Source organism: Conger conger, chromosome 13 (genome assembly GCF_963514075.1).
Source record: "Conger conger chromosome 13, fConCon1.1, whole genome shotgun sequence".
Taxonomy (NCBI): Eukaryota; Metazoa; Chordata; class Actinopteri; order Anguilliformes; family Congridae; genus Conger; species Conger conger.
The window spans coordinates 30,381,519-30,394,589 of record NC_083772.1 but is presented as its reverse complement, the minus strand read 5'-3'; the positions used below and the strand labels follow the sequence as shown (position 1 = coordinate 30,394,589).

General features: G+C 45.1%; 1 protein-coding gene across 1 annotated transcript in view; it reads left to right on the top strand.

Annotated features, from left to right (window-relative positions):
* The first annotated feature begins 2,377 nt into the window (after positions 1-2,377).
* Positions 2,378-13,071, top strand: part of ccdc150 (coiled-coil domain containing 150) — an 18,343-nt gene continuing 7,649 nt past the window's right edge. Inside the window, exons 1-15 of the mRNA XM_061217366.1 lie at positions 2,378-2,456; positions 3,114-3,476; positions 3,743-3,921; positions 4,376-4,444; positions 5,535-5,651; positions 5,866-5,995; positions 6,099-6,142; positions 6,264-6,356; positions 9,102-9,209; positions 10,659-10,783; positions 10,876-11,053; positions 11,165-11,233; positions 11,365-11,460; positions 12,249-12,311; positions 12,763-12,891. Coding sequence (XP_061073350.1) covers positions 2,450-2,456; positions 3,114-3,476; positions 3,743-3,921; positions 4,376-4,444; positions 5,535-5,651; positions 5,866-5,995; positions 6,099-6,142; positions 6,264-6,356; positions 9,102-9,209; positions 10,659-10,783; positions 10,876-11,053; positions 11,165-11,233; positions 11,365-11,460; positions 12,249-12,311; positions 12,763-12,891 — 1,770 coding nt within the window. The 5' untranslated portion in view covers positions 2,378-2,449. The remainder of the gene's footprint in view (positions 2,457-3,113; positions 3,477-3,742; positions 3,922-4,375; positions 4,445-5,534; positions 5,652-5,865; positions 5,996-6,098; positions 6,143-6,263; positions 6,357-9,101; positions 9,210-10,658; positions 10,784-10,875; positions 11,054-11,164; positions 11,234-11,364; positions 11,461-12,248; positions 12,312-12,762; positions 12,892-13,071) is intronic.

Here is a 13,071-nt window from a genome sequence, read left to right as displayed (position 1 = left end):
GAGAGAGCTGGCATTTATAAGGCATTGTTCATCTGTACAAATCAATCTGGCTGGTCTAGTATTGAAACCCAATATTAGGCTTAACCCACCAGTTATCACCCTCTGAGTCTACAACCACTCCTGGCTAATACTCCCCGCTGATTACTTTCAAGGACCTGCTACCAGGCCACAAGTCAGCAGGGCCTTGAAGCAGTGACGGCCATGTATTGCTTCTTTACTAACAGTGGGAAAGAAGTCATATGAGAATTACACAGGATAAATATTTCAGTCCAAGAACACCTGGTCCAGTTACCAGGCCACCAAGTCCCCTTCTAATACAATTAGGCCCACCCAATGACATTCCAATTCCCTCTCATATCTTTCCACCAGGCCCATCTCCCTTCCCATAGCCATAGTAATCGTGTAGGCTTATTGCAATTGTGTAGGCTTCTGCATTTACACCAAAAGAGCCTGAACCAGCCCAGCCCAGCCCAGCCCACCACACCACACCACACCACACCACATTGAACAGGAAACGATTCCAGATCCTTCCGGCTTTTATTTCAGGTTGGCTAACACTTGATTAGTGTTTACATTTCGCTAAGGATACTGCTGCAATGTCATGACTGAGATAACGCCAACATCTACCCCTTATTATTCATCATCACATTACTATTATTTTGCCATATGCAATATCTACCATACACTCATTATATTGCAAGTATGAATATAATATGAATAAATGCAAATATATTAATAATATATATGTAACAGGTTACAAGTTACGGATTACTAAAAACACCCTAACTCGCGAATAGGCTATGTTAATGTGCATTCCGGTATCTGGTTTGCTGACGCGCGTATTAATCAGTTCTGGGGGCCTATAAACAGCCTGCAACAACTAGGTACAAGGAAATGCCTTACCTGTTGGGGTTCTTGTTCTTCCCTGCTTGTGTGCAGGTTCCTGTGTGGCTTCAAGGTATGTTGCAGTTTGCTCTGTTACTTGCAGCCACGTAATGTTCCATGTAAGCATGATGAGAACTTGTAGGTCCGCCATAGACGAGGTGGTGGAGCTTGAGACGCTGCACGTGCATAGCCTATTGAGGTATTTATTTTGAATCTATCCTGTTAACGGTATGAGTAGGAAAGCATTTAGCAGGTAATGTTGTAGTTAAAATGCGCTACAATATTGCGTTTGCCAGAACGCCACACTGCATATGCACTAACGAATGTTTTCTGCCATTATAGGACATTGCTAGCAGCTGTTTTGCCGACTTGAAAACAGCTTGCCGATATGAATACGCCGGTAACTGGCTACGTGGAGCGTTTGTGTTTTTAAACTGTGTTGTGCCCGCCCTTTCCCTGGGATTCCATATTTATTTCAAGTTTTAATACTCGTACTATTGACAAACCAACTGTTGATCGAGTTGGGGCTTTGGGGCGGTTCCACTTCTGGTAAGTCCTCCGCCTTCCACGGACCCGTACCCGCACGCACCCAGTAGCGCCCCTAGCGGCTGGGAAGACCTACCGGCTAATTGTTATAAGTTTGGGGATCCTGTGGGTTTATGTGGGTTTTCTACTGTGTTTCTTTTAATTGTAACGAATAAACTCTATTTTTTATTGAATTCACGTCTCTGCTTGTTCATTTACTTGAACATACCTATGTGGGGATTGATCACCATTAAACTATTATCACTATTAAACTATTTCCTTGGGCGTAACTCCCAAGGTGGCGTAATCGAGTGGTGTTATGCCAGGTCACATATGTATATATGTGTATATAATGTAGGGTAACTGCTTCATAAGTAGGTGTAATCGAAAAACCGTGTCTGTTGCAAAGCTTTTTTCTGTGTTACTGAGCAATAGTGCAAAATAGAATGTGCCTTGAAGGCCTGAAAAACAATGTAACAGCAAGGACATATTTGGCAACGTAAGATTTGCTGTCCTTGGCATAACAAGCCTATTTTAACCTTGCTGATCGTATCCAGTTTTTCTCATTCGACTATCATGCTACATGACCTATGTGCAGAAAACATGTATCGCAAAGAGCTGCTTGAAACAACATGTATATTATATAAAGAGACTGCTATTGTTTTTAGCAGAGAGCTTGGTGCGAGCCCTCTGATTCTTTTCTCTGCTTGCAAGTAAATAAAAGTATTATACGAACTACTGAATAAGTGCTGTGAATCTGTTTGATCAGAAAAGCTTCATAATTGGGACGGGGTAAAAGGAAAACTTCCCTGCCAGTAGGGTAACTTCACTAAATATATTAATTATAATAGGCTGCGAATAACAGCCGTTTAATGTAGTTTAAGTTCGCCTAAGTGCATGAGAAACTATCATTCCCGTTGAACCATATGTGGCGAGAACGTGTGCAAAGGCGCGCTAGCGGCGGGTTGTTTTGAAAGAGGAGGGCACTTCCCTACCAGACGCGTCTCTATGGAAACCGTACTGCCAGGAAGTAACCTGTATGCGAGGTAAGCAGCCTTTAAAATAGCAAACTAGATTGGGAAAGAAATGTTTGCGTAACGATGCATATGAACATAGTACCATCTCAAGCAATTATTTGTGAAGAATTCTCAGTCTAGCAACTGCATAACTAAATCCCATGCAGAAACCGGAGATTGAAATCATTACTTTAGCTAAAATCCAGAGCTAAAGCTAACCCTAGATAGCTGGCTAACGCAGCCAAGTAACGTTAGCTAACTACTACCCAGAGTCCCCTACCTGGAAAGTCTTTCCCCGCCGTCGCTGCAAGTTATTTTTATGTATAGTATTAATGGTACTAATAATACATCATTAGCATTAGGCGCAGATCCATATACATGTTACGTGCATGTGTAAAATGTGCATTAGTGACGATACAAGAGTGAATTTAAAAATATTAAAAGAGCATTAAGCAGACTGAGTATGTGAAATCCAGCATGCAATTTCAACAAACAATGTAATGTGTAAGATAATTGTGCTTTATGGTTCGGTTTTTCCATGCAGGATTCATATTTTACCCTGTACATGATATTGCACCCTGTAGACATGATATAGCATCCTGTTCACTGACCACCCTTCCAAGCAGAGTCACATGAAGTACACAGCAGTACGGAGCGAGTAATTTACTACCCCTCCACTATCCCCAGTGATGTCTCGAGCCGCAATCCAGCCCCTCCGCATAGGGGCCACAGCCCCAGAAACCTTGTCCATAGTGCAGCAGCACCTCCTGGTGGCGGAGGAGCAGACAGAGGGACTTATTCAGGACATGGGGTCCCTGGGGGTCCCACGTGAGCAGCTCCTGCATTCCCCTGCCTTGGTGCGAGATGGCTGCCAGCGACCTGTGAGCCCTGTGCGGGTTTGGCAGGCTGTTGGGGGGCGCGACGCGGCTCTGTGGCAGAACTGTGAGGCGCTGATGAGTCGCATGTGTCGTCTGGAGAGCATTCTGCACTCGCTCAAGCTCGCCACCTTCCGCCTGGAGACGGAGAGACAGCTCGATCCGTCTAACTCTGGTAAGGACCTTGAATACTCCCACCAGCTGTCCTTTGATATTTCTCAACAGCTTTCTCCCTGTCCCTCTCTCTCTCTCTCTCTCTCTCTCTCTCTCTCTCTCTCCCCCCTCTCTCCCCTTCTCACCCTCTCCCTTTCCCTCTCTTTTCCTCTCCCCCCTCTTTCTCCCCTTCTCCCCCCCTCTCCCTCTTCCCCTCTCTCTCTCATATGTCTGTAACTGTTGGCCTGGCACTGTACACATCTCTTTATGTGTGTGACATCACCACAGCACGTGTGATGGAGCAGCTGTCGGCCCTGCAGAAGGAGAGCCAGGAGGAGCAGCGTGAGGCTCGGAAGGAGTTGCTACAGGTTCAGGACCAGCTGTGGCAGGCGTGCCAGGAGAGGGAGGAGGCCCTGGAGGAGGCTCAGAAGCTGAGGGAGGAGCTGGAGGTTGCCACCACATCCAAGGTGCTTTACTTCTCCTTCTTTACCCTCATTTCCCACACCCTGCCTCCATCCTGCCCTGTATGTCAACAACAATGTTTTCAGTAGTTACATTAAAGTACCTTTCTAATTTAGTGCTTTTCTTGTATAAAATAGACATCAGACAATCAAGAATTCCCTTCTGTTTGTTGCCAGTCTGACATTTGGTGCTTGAAAACCATGTCGCAGGACATTGTCCATGGTACAGAGGATATAAGCTGGGATATTGGGTAGAGTGAGATGAGGCTTGGTTGCCATCTTTGGTGTAAAATAGTGGACTGATGATCCTTTAACCATCCCTGGTGACAGCTTAGCAGCTGGGTTTTGAACTGCCTATGGGCTGCTTGACGGGGTATATTTGGACCGCTTTAGATAACAATGGCAGAGCTGCGATGGTTGTAATGATGGTGACACTGAAGCTGGCTCCGTGTGTGAACAGATGGACGTGGCCCTGGCGGCAGAAGAGCTGAAGGTGATCAAGGTGCAGATGACTGAGAGGCTGTTTGAGGTGAGCAGCTCTAAAATGGCCATTTTGCTCTAGCGTTCGGTTGACACCAAATGGAATCCATGACCCTGTAACTCCTGGGTACCGCTGGTGTAAGGGCTCTTTTATACTTCTGCGGGGTACACATAAAAATGGGTCTGCATCAGTGTTGTGTGACGTGTGCAGATCACATACCTGTCCAATAATTTAAAAGTGTGTAGTTGCCGACCACTGCTCGCATACTCTGCACAGATGATGATTGGTTGACTGGACATGTGAGGTGGTATAACAGTCACTATAACATTAGATAACTTCCTTTTAAAACACCGAATATGGAGCGGTTTATTTGGAGACTAGCCAATGAGGTTTGATGATCCTGGCAACTTATTTATACTATACATACTTGTGCTAATATTTATGATATTTATTTATCATTTTACCAAAAATTGGATTATGTGGCCTTCACATCATGCTGCTCAAATAAAACTGCTTTTAATTCTATAAATGCTCAGCCCATTTGCAGGGGCTACACACAATGCAAGTCACACAAACTATGCTGAAGTAAAGAAGTCCTTTAATATTTTTGACTTCTTTTTTTTTTATAAGATGTAATTGTGCTGTTTGTTGTATGTTGATATTGCTGGTTGCTCTGAATCACACACCTGAGTCTCAGAAATTAGCTTTTGAACCTTTCTAAACAACATGGCTGCAGATGGCTTCTTAAAGTGATCTTAAATTAGGCAGGCAAATCAAACCCTGTTAAAGCGCTCCGCACACAAGTGAAAGTGATCCTCCTGGCTAATCCTTTCTAAGAGATCCAATTTAGTTCCTATTCTGACTTCAAAGAAACGCAGACAGGTTATGCCATATGATTGTAGGTTATAAGGAACTGAGCACTCTTCAGATGCAGATTTCCTCATGATATAAAATCAACAGCAGACAGAATAAATGCATATGAATGAAGAGATTATTGGCTCAGCTTGCTGGTAAAGTATTCTTTTGTGATCAAAGTAAACACACCGGGGCTTAAGTACACTGTTGAAACGGTGGCGTTCAAGCCGGGTATATAAACAAATATTAAAATATAACTTAATTTATTTTTCTCTCCACTTAGCTGAAGGTGCAACTGTCTCAGGAAGCAGACCTTCGCTTAGAGGCACAGAGAACCCATGATGCACTTCTGCAGCGGGTGAAGGAGATGGAGGGGGTGGTGGAGATGGAAAGAGAACAGGTAGGAAATTGGGAACAGGAGTAAAAAATGAGGGGGCAAAAGAAATAACGAAGAGGGATAGGCAATTTAAAAGCTTGTGTGAAAAATGTTTTTTGTCAAAATGGCCAAATAGATATTTACGGGGGAGAGTATGATGGTGATAGAGCGTCATGCACTCAGGAAACATAAGAGACTGAAAGTCAGGGCTGGAGTATCAGAGTGTCGTTTCCAACAGGTGCAGGTCCTGCAGACGGACTGCCAGGCCATGCAGAGTGACAGACAGGGTGTGAGGCAGGCGCTGAAGAAAGAGGCGGAAAGAGCCAGTCTGCTGGAGAAACAGAGCCAGCAGCTGAGGGACAATGCAGGTCACTTTTTGGGAATCGCTCTGTCAGCTGTGTCATGTATAACAACAGGGCCACAGCCGGGCCACAGCCGGGATGCTTTGCCAACTGCCCTTTTATTTTCCAGATGTCAAAGATTCCATCATTTCCCAGCTGACTGACGAATTAAAAGTGAGTGTCGTCTGTGTGGTAATGCACATCCCAGGTGTGTGTGTGTTTGCGCTCGCACGCATGTTCAGGTGTGTGTGTGTGCTTTTCCACATATTGTAAATAAATCCGCTGTGTATTCCAGAGTGCCCATCTGGCCCTCCAAAGACTGCAGCAAGAGAACAGCAGGTTGCAGAAGGATGAAGGCAACCTCAAAACAGCAGCAGAAAGAGTGCAGGTCAGACAGACACCACTGACTATACCAAATATACCCCCTACTGTTGGCCACTGGCCATACTGCTGTGTCCTTCACCAAATGCAGACCACAGCTGCCCTGCATATTCCTCAAAATACTACCACTGAGACCTGAATATACCACCATATCCCACTACGCACTTGAAAATGAGTGAATATATCTGTCAGTATACCTGCTGTACATCAACAGCAGCTAATCCTGTTCCTTAAAATGTAAATATATAATGCTTCATATATTACTAACCCACACACATATACAGTGGGCTCAAAAATTATTGGCACCTCTGACAGAAAATGAACAAACAATACTCAAACAAATTCTAAACAATATATTTTTAGACAAACTCGAAATACCAACATGTGATAAATACTGTGCTTTATTAATGTTTCAATGGAACCAACAAAAATCATTTACTGATTTAATTAATAATCAATTTCCTCCAAATCAATGTTTCACAATTATTGGCACCCTTAAAGATTATTGTAAATAACACCTACCAAAATTAAACCAGGTATTAAATTCCACTTATTTAAGTTTACTTATGTGTTAAGGAACTGTATTGAGTGATTACATCACTTCCGGTTTCACTAGGGTATAAAAATGAGGTAACACACATTCAATATCCCTTTGTCATCCAGCACCATGAAGAAAACAAAACAATTGGCAGTTCAAAAGAGGCAGATGGTCGTAGACCTTCATAAATGTGGTAATGGCTACAAGAAAATTCACAAATGATTGAATATACCACTGAGCACTGTCAGTTCAAAAAGTTCAAAGTTCAAAAGATATGGAACTGTTGAAAATCTTGTGGGTAGAGGATGCAACTGCATCTTGCCCCCCAGGATTCTGAGGAGAATGGTGAGAGAAGCAACAAAATCCCCAAGGATCACAGTGAAAGAATTGTAGGCCTTGGTGGTATCTTGGGGTCACCAGGTTTCAAAAGGAACCATCAGACGCCACCTCCATAACCACAGCCTCATTGGAAGGGTTGCCAGAAGAAAGCCTTTTCTGACCACAAGACACAGAAGAAAGCGCGTGGAGTTTGCCAAACGTCATTTACATTATGACTGGAACAAGGTTCTCTGGTCAGATGAGACCAAAATTGAACGTTTTGGTCAGATACAGCATCGGTATGTTTGGCGTAGGAACAGAGATGCATACAAGGAGAAGCACCTGATACCCACAGTGAAATATTGTGGTGGGTCAGTCATGTTTTGGGGCTGTTTTAATTCCAGAGGTCCAGGGGCACTGGTTAGGATTGATGGCATAATGAATTCCAGCAAGTAGCAGGCAATCTTGGCTGAAAATCTGGTTCCCTCTGCCAGAAGTCTGGGACTTGGTTGTAGGTGGACTTTCCAACAAGACAATGACCCAAAACACACCTCAAGATCCACACAGAAATGGTTCCGTGACAACAAAATCAACGGTCTGCAATGGCCATCTCAGTCACCAGACCTCAATCCAATCGAAAACTTGAGTTGAAGAGGTCAGTTGATAAGCACAGACCGAAGAACGTGAAGGATCTTGAAAGGATATGCAAAGAGGAATGGTCCAAAATCCCTCCAAATGTGTTCCTTAATCTTGTCAAAAATTACAGGAAGAGACTCCATGCTGTTATCCTTGCCAGAGGTGGTTGCACTAAGTACTAGGTGAAGGGTGCCAATAATTCTGAAACCTTGATTTTGTAGAAATTTATTTTTTATTAAATGATTGTTATGATTTTGGTTGATTTTCCATTGAAACATTAATAAAGTACAGTGTTTGGCACATGTTGGTGTATTACCTTTCATCTATAATTATATTATTCTTTTTTTGTACATTGCTGGTGAGGGGTGCCAATAATTCTTGAGCCCACTGTATACACTCAGTGAGCAATTTATTAGGTAGACCTGTACACCAGCTTGTTAATGCAAATGTTTAATCAGCCAATCATGTGGCAGCAACTAAATGCATTAATGCATGGTTCATATGTTTCTAAGACCAAATGTCAGAATGGGGAAGAAATGTGATCTAAGTGACTTTGACCGTCAAATGATTTTTGGTGCTAGGGTGGTTTGAGTGGTTTATTGTTTGGTGCTAGGGTGGTTTGAGTGGTTTATTGTTTGGTGCTAGGGTGGTTTGAGTGGTTTATTGTTTGGTGCTAGGGTGGTTTGAGTATCTTAGAAACTGCTGAAAAAAATCAAGTGAGCAGTTCTGCAGACAGAAATGCCTTGTTAATGAGAGAAGTAAATGGCTGGCATTTACATAGTGCCTTTTATCCAAAGCGCTGTAAAATTGATGCTTCTCATTCACCCATTCACACACATTCACACACCAACAGCCTTGCAAGGCACCAACCAGCTCATCAGGAGCAAGGCACAAATGCTTAGGTGTCTTGCTCAGGGACACTTCGACACAGCCCGGGCGGGTGGATCAAACCGGCAACCCTCGGACTGCCAGACGACTGCTCTTACCACCTGTGCCAATGTCGCTCCCAGGAGAAGGGCCAGACTGGTCAAAGGTGTCAGGAAGGTGACGCCAATAACCACACATTACAACAGTGGTTTGCAGAAGAGCATCTATGAACACACAACTCATCACAATTCTTAGTGGATAGGCTACAGCAGTAGAAAAATATATCTAATATATACCTTATAAAGTGCTCACTGAGTGTGTATACTGTATATATGTGTGTAAGAAAGCACATCAATGAGCATATCTTTTATACATCTCTCTGTCTCTTTCCAGGTGCTGAACGTGCAGTTGCAGGGCCAGTGTACAGAGCTGAACGGTGCTCTGCGCTCCCTGACCGTGGAGAACGCCAGGCTCCTGTCTGCGCACCAGGCCGAGCTGAAGGTACGGTAACCCACAGACCCCGTCCAGCACTCAGCCGCTGAGTCTGTGAGCCCTGGGGCCTGTGGACCCCTGCACTGCTTCATGTTCTCAGTATGTGAGGGCTTGTGTTCACACTCACACACTGTGGACCCCTGCACTGCTTCATGTTCTCAGTATATGAGCGCTTATGTTCACACTCACACAGTGGACCCCTGCACTGCTTCATGTTCTCAGTATATGAGCGCTTGTGTTTGTGCTCACACACTGTGGACCCCCTGCACTGCTTCATGTTCTCGGTATATGAGGGCTTGTGTTCACACTCACACACTGTGGACCCCTGCACTGCTTCATGTTCTCAGTATATGAGTGCTTGTATTCACACTCACACACTGTGAGACTTGAAAGGCTTTTCCTGGTCTACAGCTGTTTGAACAAATTTCATTACCAAACAGTTTAGTAGACTGATTAAGTGGCAAATGGGTTGGAAGATATTTGGCACGCTCTAATGATTCAATGTGATTTATAAATGTTCTTTCGTTGCTGAAGCGAGAATAAAACAAATTCCAGCACTCATGGAGTAAGACTGGAGCTTCCAGAAAATGAAATGTAAGAATGTATCCAAAGAATTTGACGTTTTTGTGAATGCTGGCCTTTCTTTAATTTCTTAAGTAGCAAATAGACGACACGAAAATGTTAACAAGCTACAGAGAAACTGAAAATACGACCTTGACATACCAGATACCTCATGAGCATCTGCACCAAGACTTCCTTATCAGAACTGAAACATTTAAAGCATCTTGCTTAACGAAAAACTATTTATAGTTGTTCTTTTTGTGTCATGTTTTGAGAATGTGCCTCAACTTTTGATGAGGTTCATCCAAAGATAGCATTTGCATGCTAACATACACACGTGCTCTCTCTCTCACACACACACACACACATACACACACACCCTCTCTCTCTCACACACTATCACACATACATACACATATACACACACACACACTCCCTCCCTCACACACCCACACACACACACACACACACTCTCTCACACACACATACACACACATACACTCTCTCACACACACACACATACACACACACACACACACACACACACACACACACACACACACACACACACACACATACACACACACATACACATGCCCACACACACACACACACATACACATATACACACACTCCCTCCCTCACACACCCACACACACACACACACACACTCTCTCACACACACACACACATACACACACACACACACACACACACACACACACACACATACACATACACATACACATATACACACACTCACTCCCTCCCTCACATACTCACACACACACACATACACATACACATATACACACACACACACTCCCTCCCTCACACACTCACACACACATACACATGCCCACACACACACACACACACACACACACACACACCCAGGCGGAGCGGGAGCGTGTGTTGCAGCAGCTGCAGGAGCAGGACCTCCTCCTGGACGCGGCTCGGCGTAACATCCAGGCCGAGCTGCAGGGGGCGCTGAAGGAGCGTCTCCGGCTGCAGCAGGATCTGTGAGTCCTTCACCCGGAGTCACACTTCCCAGCCAATCACAGCCCCCGCTGGCCGGCAGGCAGAGACCACAGCCTCCTCTCTGTCCTCACAGCGATGTCCTGCGGCGTGACCACCAGCAGCTGCAGCAGAGCTCCAGGGTTGCCCAGGAGACGTCTGTCACTCAGAGGGAGCGCCTGGAGAGCGCGGTCGTGAGGCTGCGGGCGGAGCTGAGCGGTGCTGGGAAGGACGGCGAGGCCCTGAAGAGAGAGAGGCATCGCACGCTGGCCGAGGTGACCGTGCCTCTAACCGCTGTTCTCAGACGTCTCTGTGAGTGTTTACTGAGTGTGCCTCTGAGTGCAACTAGAAGGCATAGAAACCCTGTCGTTGTTTTTGCGTGACAGATGCAGAACAAGGTGAGCAAGCTGGAGAAGGAGAAGAGCTCTCTGCAGACACAGCTGACCAAGGCCAAGGTACGGGCGACCTCTGACCTGCCATGATGTGGGGGAGAGGGGGAGTTTTGCTTGATTACGTGTGTGTGTTGTGTTTTGTTGTGTTGAGTGTGTTTGATAGATTCCTTGGACTGTATTCCTCCCTCTCCCAGTCCAGGGTGGTGCAGCTGCAGATTGAGTTGAACGGCCAGACTGAGCACAAACAGCAGGAGAAAAGGAGCAGCATACTGGAGAAGAAGTACGCAAAGGTACACACTTAGACGCTTGCACACTCACACTCTGCCTCCTCACCCTCGCTGGATACTTCAAGGCTGCTGAGGTTTGGTCCTGAAAGGCTTATCAGGAATATGACCATGACCAGGACCGTGTTTTAGACGGGTGACCGGTAGGACTATGTCCAAAGTAGAATCAAAGGCCCATTTACATATGATTCATTCACACTGTTATACACTCTATAACATCTGTCTGGAATGTGTCTCACACCACCACCTGAAATGGTTTAGTGAAATGGTTCGATTCTGTTCCTAATGGGTCTTGGGTGAATTTGCACCGGCATTTTAAAGTGGAAAATCCATATCCGGATATAATACAGATGGTCATGATGCATGAAACGCCCAGATCTAAATGGTGCCAAAATGAGAGAGCAGTAATAATCTGCATTTCTGCGGACACTAACTAAAATATTTTCTGAGCAGATAAGTGACCAAGTAAAGAGCTCTCAAAATCAACTGTTGCTAGCCTGGTCAGGGCCAACATCCTGTTTTCTTCAGCATCCTGCTGTGCAGTGAACAAGAAGTGTGCTCCCATACATGCAGAGAGAGAAGGCCCTCTCATTCAGAGCCCCCCTTCCTCATTTATACACACACAGACGCACACGCGCACGCACGCACGCACGCAACACAGACACACACACACACCACACACAATACAGACACATACACAGACACACACACACACACACACACAACATACAGACACACAGAGACACACACACACAGTGATAATTAAAAGTCAGTGTTATGTTTTGTCTCTGCAGGCCAGTGCTGAGGTCAGCTCGTCGAAGTTGACCTGTCACCAGCTGGAGCAGAATCTCTCACAGGTAGACCATGACCTCTGACCTGCACTGAGAGCCGTCCCATTCTCTCTCTCTCACACTGTCTACAGCTTAGTGGTAATTCACTCATTAAACCAAAGGATTTTACCAGCAAGCAAAATGTCTCCCTCTCCCTGCATCTCTATTCTACTTAGGTTAAATGTAAAGTTATATTGTCTTGACAAAAATAGCCATATCGTCCTAGCATAAAGAAGGCTCAATTAAAGTTCACCGAAAAACATAAGCTGTCCATGCTGACACTACTCTGGGTACGTGGTAATGTACCTTATGTGTGTTTTGGCATCTGTCCATCCAGATATTTCTGCTGAAATGCGTTGTGTTTTCTAAATATTTGCTGTACCGGAAACATGCCTTAATTTCATAGTTGGGTGCACTCTCCCTTATATAAAATCTAGAATAATAAGTAATAAGGAAAGAGTGTGTGTTTTTGGGGCAGGCGGAGGCCTCGCTGCGGAGGAAGGAGGAGGAGCTTGCCCTGGCGAGAGCGGCTCGGGACGACGCCCTGCGGGACAAGCAGGCCCTCCGGGACCAGATGGAGAACCTGCAGGACCTGCACAGGAGCCAGGTCAGCGGGGCGTGGCCCACGCACCCTTCCTAAGACCCTGAGTCATTTTACAGCAGGCTGCATGTAGGACATACTCCATAGAACAGAAGAATGTCTGTGTGTGAGCTTAGATCAATGAGAAGTACATTTGTTGGAAAGATTTGCAGGTAGACTAATGTAAGTTAAATTATACTGTACTGC